Genomic DNA, 12,647 nt, shown 5'->3' with positions numbered 1-12,647 from the left:
TTGCCAGACCTGACATAAATTGCCCTATTATTTAACTTTGCTGAAAACAATAAAGCTAAGTGGGTGTACATCTGTCTCTGTTTCTCGGGTACCTATCTACTCTAAACTTTCGCTAAAGTAGATATCTGTCAAACTTTGTCCTATTCTAGGCGTTGCCGAGTGCCGACTCATCTATTCTGTTGCAAGTTTACTGCGTGACTTGAAACAAAAGAAGCTGTCTGCTTTCGTATTAAAAGTTGCTCTATGCATCACCCTTTTAATAACAAGGTTTATACAAATCGAACATCTAATACCTATAACTTGCGAAACAGTTCCAGATTTACATAGCCGTATTCCCTCAAAGCTACTAGAGAATTCCCAAATAATACGTATCTATTAGAGCACATATCTCCGATTCGCCTAAGTATTCCTCAAACATAAAGATAGTCGGCGAAAAATTCGAGTGGAGAAAATATGTATGGCAGCGGCATGCAAAGGGTGGTTGAGGAGGTGGGGTACCGGGGGAATTGTAGCGGTCCCCCCGCTGCCGTTCGCTTTAGTTCACTTGCGACTCTTGTGTATGACGGTTGTGTGTCGTTTCTACTACGGTTACGAGTCGCGTGTTACTTATTGCACGGATTTGCGCGCGTATTTGTGTTGATCTTGTGGCTTAAGTGAAGTGAGTGTTGTGTCCTGTTTTTTTGTGTGCTTCAGACGATGACCGCGTGTGTTTGACGTGGGGATGTATCCTAGCGCGGGCGCAATGAACGCCGCCGCAGCCGCCGCTGCCGTGGCGGCCGCTAGGCATCCGGTGAGCCACACATACTTACATAAATCATTGCGGAGATAATCAACTTGCCTTCCATTATCAAGTTGCATTGTTATGATAAATCACCTACGGTGTGAAAGCTTGAGGAAAGTCTATCATATTTAAATGTAGCGTTCATGTTTAACGGTTTCTATTATTTGCATGGGAAATGTTAAATGTTAAACTTAGTCATACGCTCGAGCGTTATATTACTTACATAAAAAAAAAAAAAACGAAATACAATGAAAAGTTTTTGTTTCTAATATGGCCGTTGGAAATAGTAATAATAAAGAAAGCAAGGGTACAAACAAATGCGCCCCCCGCTGAGGTCGACTCGCAGTCGGAGCGATGTCGGACACACTCAATTACCCGTGTAATTGTCTGTTAACTTTTATACTTAACAACTGACTAGCTACTTTTTGTAGAAAAAATACTCACAAATATATGTTTCTACCACTCTTAATTAGAAAAAAAAATGAAACCAAGGTCTTTAAGAAATATTGAACATTATTTGTCCAATTAAAGTTTTCTACTTAATTTAAGATAAAATTTCACATGACTATCACACATACGTCGCTGCTCCCGACGGAGCTCATACAATATTTAAAGATCGATTCATATGATGTTGAATACCTATTACTTAAAAAATCTTTAAACTTCGTCTGTCGAATGTTCTTGTAAAGTTTTTATTTTAATAGAATCAATGTCAAAGCTATCATTATATGTGATTAAATATTATTATATATTAATTGTAAAAAAAAAACATCCATTTATTTTATTAACGAAGGATGTTTATAAATTTGAATAAGCTGTATTAAACATATAAATCAAATACTAAAGCTTAACCTTTTATTTATAGTTGAATGACTTAAATGTATTATCGTTATTACACATTGGTTTATAAGCATTGTTAAACATTACAAATCATTAAACAATGTTAAACCATAAACAATTACGTATTGTGATCCTTCTACTAGTTAAATATAATTTGAATTTAATATTCATGCATTCCTACGTATATTTATTGCCATCACGTGAGCCGTGTATTTTATTTCAAATTGCGGTATTTTTTCCTTTTATGAATAAATTTTTTAATTTAATATTTATTTAATGTAAAATACTGCTAACTTAACACTTTCCAAAAGCAGATTAAATGAAACAAAAAAAATATCAAATATTTTTGTAACTTCATAAGAAAGCTATCACATTTTTTCTCATTGAAAGTCTAATGTCATTATAGTTTAGATGACATTTTATGTTTTAAACATAAGTTCAAATCTTACAATAAGTTAATACTGAAACAGTTTCATATGGGATACTTACGGGCCCTCAGAACTTAAAAAGGCGTGAACTGTATTACGTATGACAGTAAGTTGTACTCTTTTACGACTTCACTTTTATGACTCGTATAGAGGTAGAGGGGTTAGAGGGGGCGGGTGGTAATGTAAATGCCTATTTGTATGTTTGCTTGAAATCCGTGTCGCGTCCTAGGTACTCTCTCTCGCTCGGTCAATATTTGACTTACGGAATTACCGCTACGAACAAATGATGGCGTCTCGCGTTTTCACGTCTTCACAAATAACCGCTTTATTTACTTGTTTTTTGTTGAATCGCTTTATAAAAGCAAGTCAACCGTACGCTGATGTTATTTAATTTGCATTAAAGAATATTATTATATCCTCTAAGATATACAACTTCAATATTATATATTTTCTATAAAGATGGTAAATTTTCGTTTCGTCAATGTAACCTTTGTAATACTTCCCGTGATATGCTTTCACGTTTATCAACGGAAACATATCTTGTTAGGATTACGTATCAGGGCTGACGATAGGGCACTCTTGAGTCAATGCTCTGAAATAATTCCCCACATTCGTGCTGATAACGTCGTTATCAGTTCGCACAAACACAGCATTTGGAGTATGCTAACAGTGTCCGCCGTAATCAACGCACCATCAATTTGTAGTCTTCACGTGTGTTTTTAGTTCCACTTTCCATGTATTGGAAATTGAGAAATAACAAAAAAAAACTTAAATTCTGTTATAACGATAGTTATTTTATTTTAAAAGAAATTATCTGATTATCTGCTATAAATACTTAAATAATAATTTCATAATTGATTTAGACTCAAATTGCGATGTGAAAACTCCAGTTGGTACGAAAATGATGGCTAGTATTTTAAATTTTTGTATATAGTTCAAAAAGCCTAACATTTCATGGTATTCAATCGATTTACAATGAGGCAGGTATCACCTTTCTAACCGAACTCGTCGGTAAGTGTAAGCGCTGTTTCTCGGAAAGTAAAATCAGATTTCTGATCCCTGTGCTACCATATTAGACTTGCATTCATAAATCCAATTGTACATACACACCCTAAGGTTTTGAATATAAAGTTCAAAATAGCCTGCATTATGATATTCGACCATAACGTTTCAAAACCAATCTCTGAGTTTAAATATTTGTCTACGCTTGTTTGCTCTGTAAGTGTGAATAGTGCTTAGTTGTTTACAGTGCTGCTGAACCTATGTATGCTTTTCGGAGTTGCCTTCTAATATCACTAATAAACACTTGACATCGATCTATTTTCCTGTTTCTGAGAAGCCGGAGATGATAATAAGTTCGTGACAGAAACAACGAATCTGCGTGTAGCACCGTATGTCGCGTGACTCTTTCAATTATGGAAAATTATGCAAATTCAACATTTACCTTTAAATATATAATAATTGGAGGAAACGAACATGTTTTATCTTCTTACAAAAAAAAAAAAAACGTATTTCGATTCAATTAATAAAGATAGAGTAATAAGGAAATATTTAAAAAAATATATACATTATCTTATACAGCTTGAAAAAAAAACTTGGGACATCACATTTTTATCAATAACTATTAAAAATTTTCTAAAGTAATGGCATCAACATAAAAATCAACAACATTTATGTCTATTTATTATATTCTAAACGATTAAGAAAAAAAGCAAAATGCGTCTCAACAAATTTTTACGGATAAAATTTCGCTTGAATTCATTCAGTTCATTCGAATTTTAAATTCCAACAAAAGAAGTCCTCTCGCCGAGTGAACAGGTAGACGTGGGCAGACAGACGTATTCAATAATTTGAAATAAGAACACGTATTTCTTTTTATATCCGTTTAAACGCATTCTGTTTAGTTTTGTTTTTGTGAGCGTCGCTGGATGCGGGCCTTTCATCCGGGCGGCCGGCCCTCCGCACAATACTGCCACTCAAAAACTCTTCATTGTATTTTAATTTGACCTTTTCGGCGATAATTTATGAGAATCTTTTTTCTTGAGGGGAACGTTTACTCAGTCTATTATTGTCAGAATTTTTTGTGATCGATTTAAAGATGGGGCGATCGAATTTAGGGACTATTAAATATTGTAAGTGATTCGAGGGATGTATAATTTCTTGCTGCTTTGATAAATGTTGAACAGAATATGTGCTGTCTCGCAAATATATTTGTTATGAATTTGATTTCAATACAATGTGGTATAAGAGTAATTAAATCTAATTATAAAAATAATTAATCAAATGTTAATTACATAAATCGTCAATTAATTTGATATTGTATATCATAAATTGACATATTAAAGGATATAATTGCGGTTAACCGGTATCCATTAAACGTTGCTATAATATATTTTATCAGTCATAAAGAAAAGTGTTAAACAGCGTTTTTTAACATGTGAATATATAATATCTCAAGTAATAATATATTTATTATTGGTATATTACTGAAGTAGTGGAATAATAGAGTAAAAAAAATGGTTGACCTCACTCTAAATATAAATTTCTATAAACATTGAACGTTATATCTTTACATTATTTTTTTTTAAATAAAAAGTCTTTGTAAAGAGGAAAAATGTGATACAAAGTAAGCTTAAGTATTTTCAGCATATATAAGAGTACAAAACGAAGGGCACCACAGGCCATGTATCATGCATGCCGTTTGGACGTTCGGCGTGCCTCCGAACGGCTACCGAGACTGACATTTTACTTTTATTGCATTAAGATTCCGACTCTTAAATTCAATTAATTTTATTATCAATAGATAATACAGCTTAAGTGTTATTGTTTGCATTTAAGTTTTTTATTAAGTTTATTCTGGTTAAGTAGAACTATTTAAAAACTTGAGCAATGTTGTAAAGCTTGTAATTTATGTTTGTGAATTCCGAGACACAATAAACTATGCACTCAGTGGACTCACTTGCGGTTGTGGTTAGGTATTACGTTATTAAGTGTGATCACCCATCGCAGCCGAGAAGGAGTCGCGGGCCGAGGTCGATGCGACCGCAGACCTATCTCCTCGGTTACATTCACTAAATTCCCGGCCACATTTTTCCCGAGCCCGATTGTCCGCAGCTCCATTTACAACGTCTACACGCCGCGCCAGTTCCTTTTACGCTTTTATTTACGCTCCTTTTATTATTTTTAAAGTCCGTTTGTTCCTCGCGCGCCGGCGAGCGACGGTTATTTATTTTTTGCCGCCCGGCCTCCCGGCGACCGTGTGTTGTTGTGTCCCTCGCTTTATTTTTATTTTCCTGCTTCTTATTATGGAGTTGGTTTTTTATTTATTTTTTTACTTTATTATTAGGTGCTTGCGTGTTCGTATTTTATTTTTGTGTTAAGAGGCGAGCAGTCGGCGTTGTTGTTTTTTTCATTAATCGAGCCTCACACCGAATTATGGTCATTATAGGATAATTTGTATTATGGTAATTTGGGATGCGTGTAATTTTTGTTTCGTGATAGGAACGTTTTTGTTCAATGTTCAGATTGATGAGTTATGCTATTATTCTCTCCATCATATGTTTGACAATCTGCTCAACTAGTCAAATGCATTTATTGGTGTGTTAAGTAAACTATTGTTAATTGTCATTGATTTCAATTAAAAATTTGTTTGATTGTATGAATATTTCATTTAAACATTAATACAAGAAATATTACGTAGGTACATGACTTCACTAATATAATAACAAATGATCATAACCTTAATTTTATTGGTCCAAATCAATTGTTTGTTTTTTGAAGCAGATTAAACAGAATCAGATATCATATTTGATTATGTTTAATCTGCCTACCTATTTAAAAAATGCATTATATTTGCACGATTCATTTCTTTGTAGTTCTTAAGTAAAGAAAAATGTAGACGCCAACTGTTTTTTTGTGTACAAATAAATAAAAGCGTTATTCTTACAGGGTCCACCGCAACCCGGGCAACCTATCAAATTCACTGTAGGTGAATCTTGTGACCGAATTAAAGAGGAGTTCAACTTTCTTCAAGCTCAATATCACAAGTTAGTATACTACTTACTTAAAAGCAATACATTTTTTTTGTTATCTCATCGAATCATTTTTTTTGTTATCTGTGTCGACATCGAGACGATACAATAAATGTTAAATCAATTTTGTACTTCATACTTTTTAATGAACTTCATGGTTATCATGATGTTTGTTCGTATTGTAAAACATAATTTGATATAAGTTTGAATAAAAATTATTATTTATTATTTATTAGAGTGAAAACCGCAAATGTTAATAATTTTTTTATGTAAAAATAAAATTCGATGATGATTATAGAAAACAGAAGGTTTTTTATATATAAGATTTTAACAAATAAATATGATTTATGTATTGTATTTAGGTTTACTTTGTAAAGAAACTACTTTTATACTGATTTTTTTTTACACATTTTTGGCTAAGAGTAAAAACAAAGATACGAACTAAAAATATTACAAAGGTATACGAAATTGAAGAACATTAGACATACATCTCGAAAAGGATATAAAAGTAAATCAGCTAAAAAGGGCTCATCCGGGATTTCTCCTGTCGCTGAGTATCAGTGAATCATCCCCTATCAGCCCCTTTGTGAGCTAAGTAGTCCCTTTTACAAGCAGACCCTTTATGACCCTTTGCTGTTAACTTAAAAAATCTGTTACAGGTAAAAATAAAAAAAATCACTATATATTCTGTACATGTTCTTCTAAAAAAATTAGAATATCAACAATTGTTCAATAAAATTATGAAGCGTAACAAATAATTCCAATACTAATGGACTGTGTATTTTATAATTTCAAGTCTCTTAAGAATGTTCTTAAACTTTAGAATCGTGAAGTAGAACAGTCGAGCATTGATAAAGCTCTTTACAAGTTTGACCTATTACTGACGATAACAGCTATAAAACAAGCTATTTGTTATAAAACCGCTTATCTCGTTGTATAATATGGAGTGCTCTTTAAACATAATGTGAATTTTGATTTATTGAGCCTCTACTTTCAATTACAAAACATTTACAACTATGTTAAATTATAATTTAAAAACGCATTTTATTTATTTGCGATTGTAAATTCTGGACTTAAATAATTGTGTATGAATTATAAATTAAAAGAATAATTGACGAAATTTCACTTCTATTGTATATTGTTTCAGTTTAAAATTAGAATGCGAGAAACTGGCTAGTGAAAAAATTGAAATACAAAGGCATTACGTTATGGTGAGTATTAAGAAATAAATATATTTGTTCGCTTCTTACTTAATAGAGATGTATTAAATCATAATCGATGTTTGTTTTTAACGAGCTGTGTTAGATGATTATCGTATTATGTTCGTGTGTGTACGCACAATCAATAAAATGTATCTTTTGTTCGACGCCCGCATGGCGCGTACGACGTATCACATCGACAACGAGGCTATTGGAACCGACAGTACATTTAGTGCCCCCCTGTTATTTAGAGATAATCGTCGACGTGAATAATATGTGTAGCGTGTACACTCACTTGTCAAGACCGGCTGTTTTGATAAATTACGCTTGTATATCTATTATTACGCATAAATTGTTAACATATTAACAAGTTACAGGAATTCGTAATGTTACATCGTATAAAACAAATTCGTTTAAGTTTGTTTTTAAACATTGTTCATCTGAGATTTTTTTATTAGAACGTTACCGTTCATACGTCACCGTTAACTACACACGTGAAACTTTAAAGTTTTAAACTACATTCACCATTAAAAATTCAGAAAATTTTCAAGCGCGGACATACCGTTAAATAAATTGAGAATAGAATGAAACCATATGGTTTTGCTATTAGGATCAATTTTGCAAGATGATGTAAAAATTAAAAGTGGCAACATTTTTCAGTAAAAGCGAATAGATATTATTTGGCAGTCCTTAATCCCCGCGTGGTCGTTCCGGTTTGATATGAATCACGATTAAGTGTTGCCAAATCGCTTGCAATTTATTTTAATACGCTCTAGAGGAAATTTTCGCGAGCGTTTTTATGTGTCGGAAACACTTCTGGCGGCGGTCCAGAATGTGCCATTGCGGATGTTTAGTCACTCGCCTCAAATGATTCGAGGAAGCTAATCCCTGCCAAAAGCTTTCTGTGTCACATAAACATTGTTTCAACGGACTAATGTAATTGATCTCCTTAATCTGTGCCGTTTATGTTTCAGTACTATGAAATGTCGTATGGACTCAATGTGGAAATGCACAAACAGGTATGTTAAAACATTTGTTATATTATTATACGAATAGGTTACATTTGCAAAACAGAAAATCCTTTAAGCCGAATAGTAAAACTGTCAGTTACCATAATCTATTAAAGCAAACAAAAAGTAAAAAATGTTTCCACATTCCGATATATTGTGTGATGTTTAAAACGGTATGATGAAGGTGAAAACTAGCGATATTTTATTAGTAGCCGAGCAAAGTGGCGCACGGGGAAAATGAATGTTGTAAAATTGAAAAAAAAAGTGTTATTGCTGCGCCCGCTTGTTGGATAAACGTTGTTTGACAGCAGCCCGCAGGCCGGGGGTCCAGGAGGCAATGTTGGGGAGGCTGGGGACTCGGGGCCGCTTGGCGAAGTATGGTCAAACCGTTTGTTTACATTTTCCTTTTTAATTTATAGCCTTCTTTGTTTACCAGGCAATCAAGATTTGCGTTTCTTTCCCCTCACTAATAATGCTTGAGAAAAAAACCTTGCCTGTGTAATAACTTTGTTATGATCCTATTTCGATGCCATAAAGTATATTGAAACTGTGATTGGGGACCGATTATTAAAACCGCTCCCCTAAAGTGTGCGTTTGAAACTCGTAATATGCTTAGCGATATATCTTTATGTTAGTGACGCGTAGAAAACTTGACTGTAGTATTTTTTTTGGGCTTTCACCCTAATATTTAATTTTATTTATAATCTCTTAAATTAATCAATAAATGAAGATTTAATCGAGTAAACTTCTAAATTTTTCTAATATATTTAATAATATTTTTTTATTCCATTAATATACAAAAAAAATACGAACCCTAATAAACGAAGTAAACTTCAATTCATAAATTTAATTCTTCAATAGTGTACTTGACAACCCTTACCACAGGGCATCAATAGCTTTGGTAACGAATAGTTATTACTTTTGTGCGACAGGGGTTCCTTGCGCTGTAGGGGCAATCGATGGGGCTCTGTAGTAATCTGTTGATTTTACGCTCAAAGAACCGTCAGTTGCCATACTCGATCCCCTATTTTATTAATAATAGCTCTACCTTAACACGTCTTAAAGCGGAAAAAACAATTTATAATGTACCCACACAAACCTCATATAAACCAGTCCATCTGGTATTTAAGAAATATTCCCACGTAAATATTTTATGATAGATAAATATCCTCTAAGTTATTCCGTGTCGTCATTTACTTACTTTTACTTAAAATCGGATTAAACAAACAGAACAGATAATGAAATTACAAGTTTCTTCATAAATTATTCAAAGTTGGAACGGCATGAAACTATGTTTGTTTAGGTTCTGGCAAACAAGCAACGAGGGTGATTTAGAAGGGTCGTATTGTTTGCGCTGCGGCGGACAGATGGCTCGCTGGCTCAATGCTTGAATGCGCTATTTAGCGTACATGGTACAGTACAGTGCAGCGCTTCATTGTAATGGATTATTACATTAGCACTTAACACGCTCAGTCGAACGGCAACCAGAAATGCACCCCTTTAACCATGTATAGATATCGCACGATATTATTAGAACAACAACAAATATTTTTTCTGTCCAACTTCATGCTTATTTTTATCGCCAACGTTGCGTGAAGCTTAACCGCTCAATAAGCAAGATATTGAGTTCGGAATATCCATTTCGAATCACTCGAATGCGTTTTTTTAATGCCATACCTACGTGTAATTTAATTACACTGAATATTCAAGGTCGTCACATTTATTTCTGTAGAGTAATATAAAAATAAATAGGAAAGTCAATAAGGTTGAATTTGTTTCGTTTGAACGGATTGCGTCGTGACCGCATCGTGTCGGTCGGCGTGACCGCGTCTAACGCGCGTTTTCCGCTCTTTCTGGCGACGACTAATTGCTTAGATTTTCTTTTGTTAGTCGTGGGGCCGGACCGCAGTCAGACCGTGCCGAATTACACCTACTTACGTCGTGAATTGATTGTTTCGTCTTTGTGTGGCTGTATCGACACGGAGTCTTATTGTTCTGTTCCTCTACCCATTATTCACGCCCGAACCGGCTTTACGTTCTCAATTATTATAATTATTTCCGTATATATTCAATCAAGCAAGCATATAGGACATATATTTTATTAACATTTTGTCGCACACAATTACTTATTCGTTATGGCGTAAAAAGATTTTCATTGTATTACTATATAAAATATGAGTATAACATTAAATAAACAAAGTATATTAGAAATAATCTATGTAATGTTAGGTCGAACACGCCTTCTACTAAATTATCATGTGCCGAGCTGATAGAGCGCTTCGAATGGAAGTCAATAGTTGAAGAGCAATAAATTCATAACGCTGGAGTGATTTCATGAAGTGTCACGAGTGGCGACAGCGAAACAATAGGGTTGTGCAATGTGCAATGTTCTCAACGCTCCACGGGATATCGATAAAATACTTCGACGTGTTTTACGAGCGTTGACACCCCTACACTATACGCTCCAGTGCACATATTTCCCCTATATCTGGTACTCGTTTGTTGTAAAATATTTGTTCGTGAGCTTTACAGTACAATGTTTAAAATAAACATAATTTTCGTTACGATTATTTAAATATTGCTTTCACAAAGGATACCTGTAGACATGTCTACATAGTGACAAAAATAATGTTTAAATAGGTAAAATATATCGATCGCGACCTTTTGTCATTTTACAGGATTAATTTATAAATCGCGAACTGTTGACCGACGTACGAAGTGGGCGAAAACAAGAAGCAAAATTGAGCTCGTCGGCATAATTTAATAATTTACGGTTTATTGCGACTCCACGCCAATGTTCCCTCACCCTTAATGCGAAATTATTCATATGCGGGGCGGAGGATTGTTTACCCTTGCATTAGGGGCGTCCGCGCTGCGCCAGCTCTCGTTGATAAAAACATTGCACGTGCCCGATCCGCTTAGCTACTATTTATAATGAAACAACAGGGGCTCGGGGACGCTCGAGATGTCCCTAATCCTGTTTGTTTTACAATACTGCAGCGTTCGTAGCTACTAAATTGTATTCATATTATCTTATTTTGTATTATAATGTTTCTTTATATGCCTATTATTTTTAAATGTAAATACCCACCTTTTAGGTTTATCGTGAATATTTTTTATACAATTTAGCAGAGATAATACAATTTACATACTGATTAAATTCTTACACATTACGCATATAATAATTTAGGTAATAATGAATTAAGAAATAATGCGTGCAATGATGTTAAGCTTAAAGCTTTTGAATAGATTAAATTATACGATTGGAAGATATATTTCACACAACACAAGAAACAATAAACCCACGATAAAACAACATCATTATGTTTTGTTCTGTATATCAGAGATGATTTCGATTTCGTGTGCAGTGTAGCGTACCGCTTTCCGTATCAAATTATAACTGTGTGTTCATATCCACATAAAGATAGTCGTTAAGGGTCCCGTATAATAATGGGTGCGCTATCTCGCTATATCTACAAGCGGGTACCGCGTTGTGAATTGTCTAAATGAACGCAACAACTCACAATGAACGCTCCGTCGCCCCTCACTGTAAAAGCGAAATTATCTCTCCATCTACAGAGTACGTCGCGCGCGGCAGATGGCGCTTGCAATAAAACCACTAAACGCGATATCGTTCGCTCAGAGCTCGCTGCCCCTTCGCTTTATTATTTGATAGGGGAGCCAAATTAAAGGATTTACCGTAACCCCTCGCCTGCGACCCTTAGTCGACAACAATCACCTCTGTATTAAGTCTAATTGTGTTTTCAAATTCGGACCCTATAATGACACCGGCGATGCTTTGTGCGCCATGTGAAAAAAATAGGGCGTACGTGTCCCTCGGGATTTATTAAATTCCAGAATATAATCTGCGCTGAGTTTAATTGATTACCATAGAAGGAAAATATTGACTTAATAATAATAATATAAGTAATCAGTTTGAAGATTTTTTGTAGGTTATTCGAAAGACCATTTAGTAAACGTTTTGTAAGAACTAATCGTATTATGTTATCAACAAATAATGTTGTTCGTGACAAATAGCGTGTATGGGCGTTACATAGAAGCCAGTGCAGTGTCCGCTCGGCAGGCGATGAACACGTTAACGTTAATCTAGCATTTATTCTTATTTATTTACGCCCCTTGCCGGCAGCGACGCACATGGCGCGAAACTAATTACACCAAATACGGCCTCCGCTACGGGGCCGCCTTAATTGCACTGATTGAGACACGGATATTGATTTCGAAACAGTTTGCGTTGATGCCGCCTCACTCGGAGGGCCGCGGCCGGGGTCTGTCGATGGTCGGGCGTGAAACGGCACTCATGAATAATGGACGCCTTGTTCGCTCCTTGACTCTTCATT

The 12,647-nt window shown here is 34.7% G+C and overlaps 1 protein-coding gene across 1 annotated transcript in view; it reads left to right on the top strand.

Moving 5' to 3' along the window:
• Positions 1-543: 543 nt before the first annotated feature.
• LOC125067743 (protein groucho-like) overlaps positions 544-12,647 on the top strand; it is a 48,756-nt gene continuing 36,652 nt past the window's right edge. Inside the window, exons 1-4 of the mRNA XM_047676481.1 lie at positions 544-790; positions 5,998-6,095; positions 7,228-7,291; positions 8,254-8,298. Coding sequence (XP_047532437.1) covers positions 722-790; positions 5,998-6,095; positions 7,228-7,291; positions 8,254-8,298 — 276 coding nt within the window. The 5' untranslated portion in view covers positions 544-721. The remainder of the gene's footprint in view (positions 791-5,997; positions 6,096-7,227; positions 7,292-8,253; positions 8,299-12,647) is intronic.

The sequence above is a fragment of the Vanessa atalanta genome, chromosome 12 (assembly GCF_905147765.1).
Source record: "Vanessa atalanta chromosome 12, ilVanAtal1.2, whole genome shotgun sequence".
Lineage (NCBI taxonomy): Eukaryota > Metazoa > Arthropoda > Insecta > Lepidoptera > Nymphalidae > Vanessa > Vanessa atalanta.
This window is presented reverse-complemented; position numbering and strand designations above follow the sequence as displayed.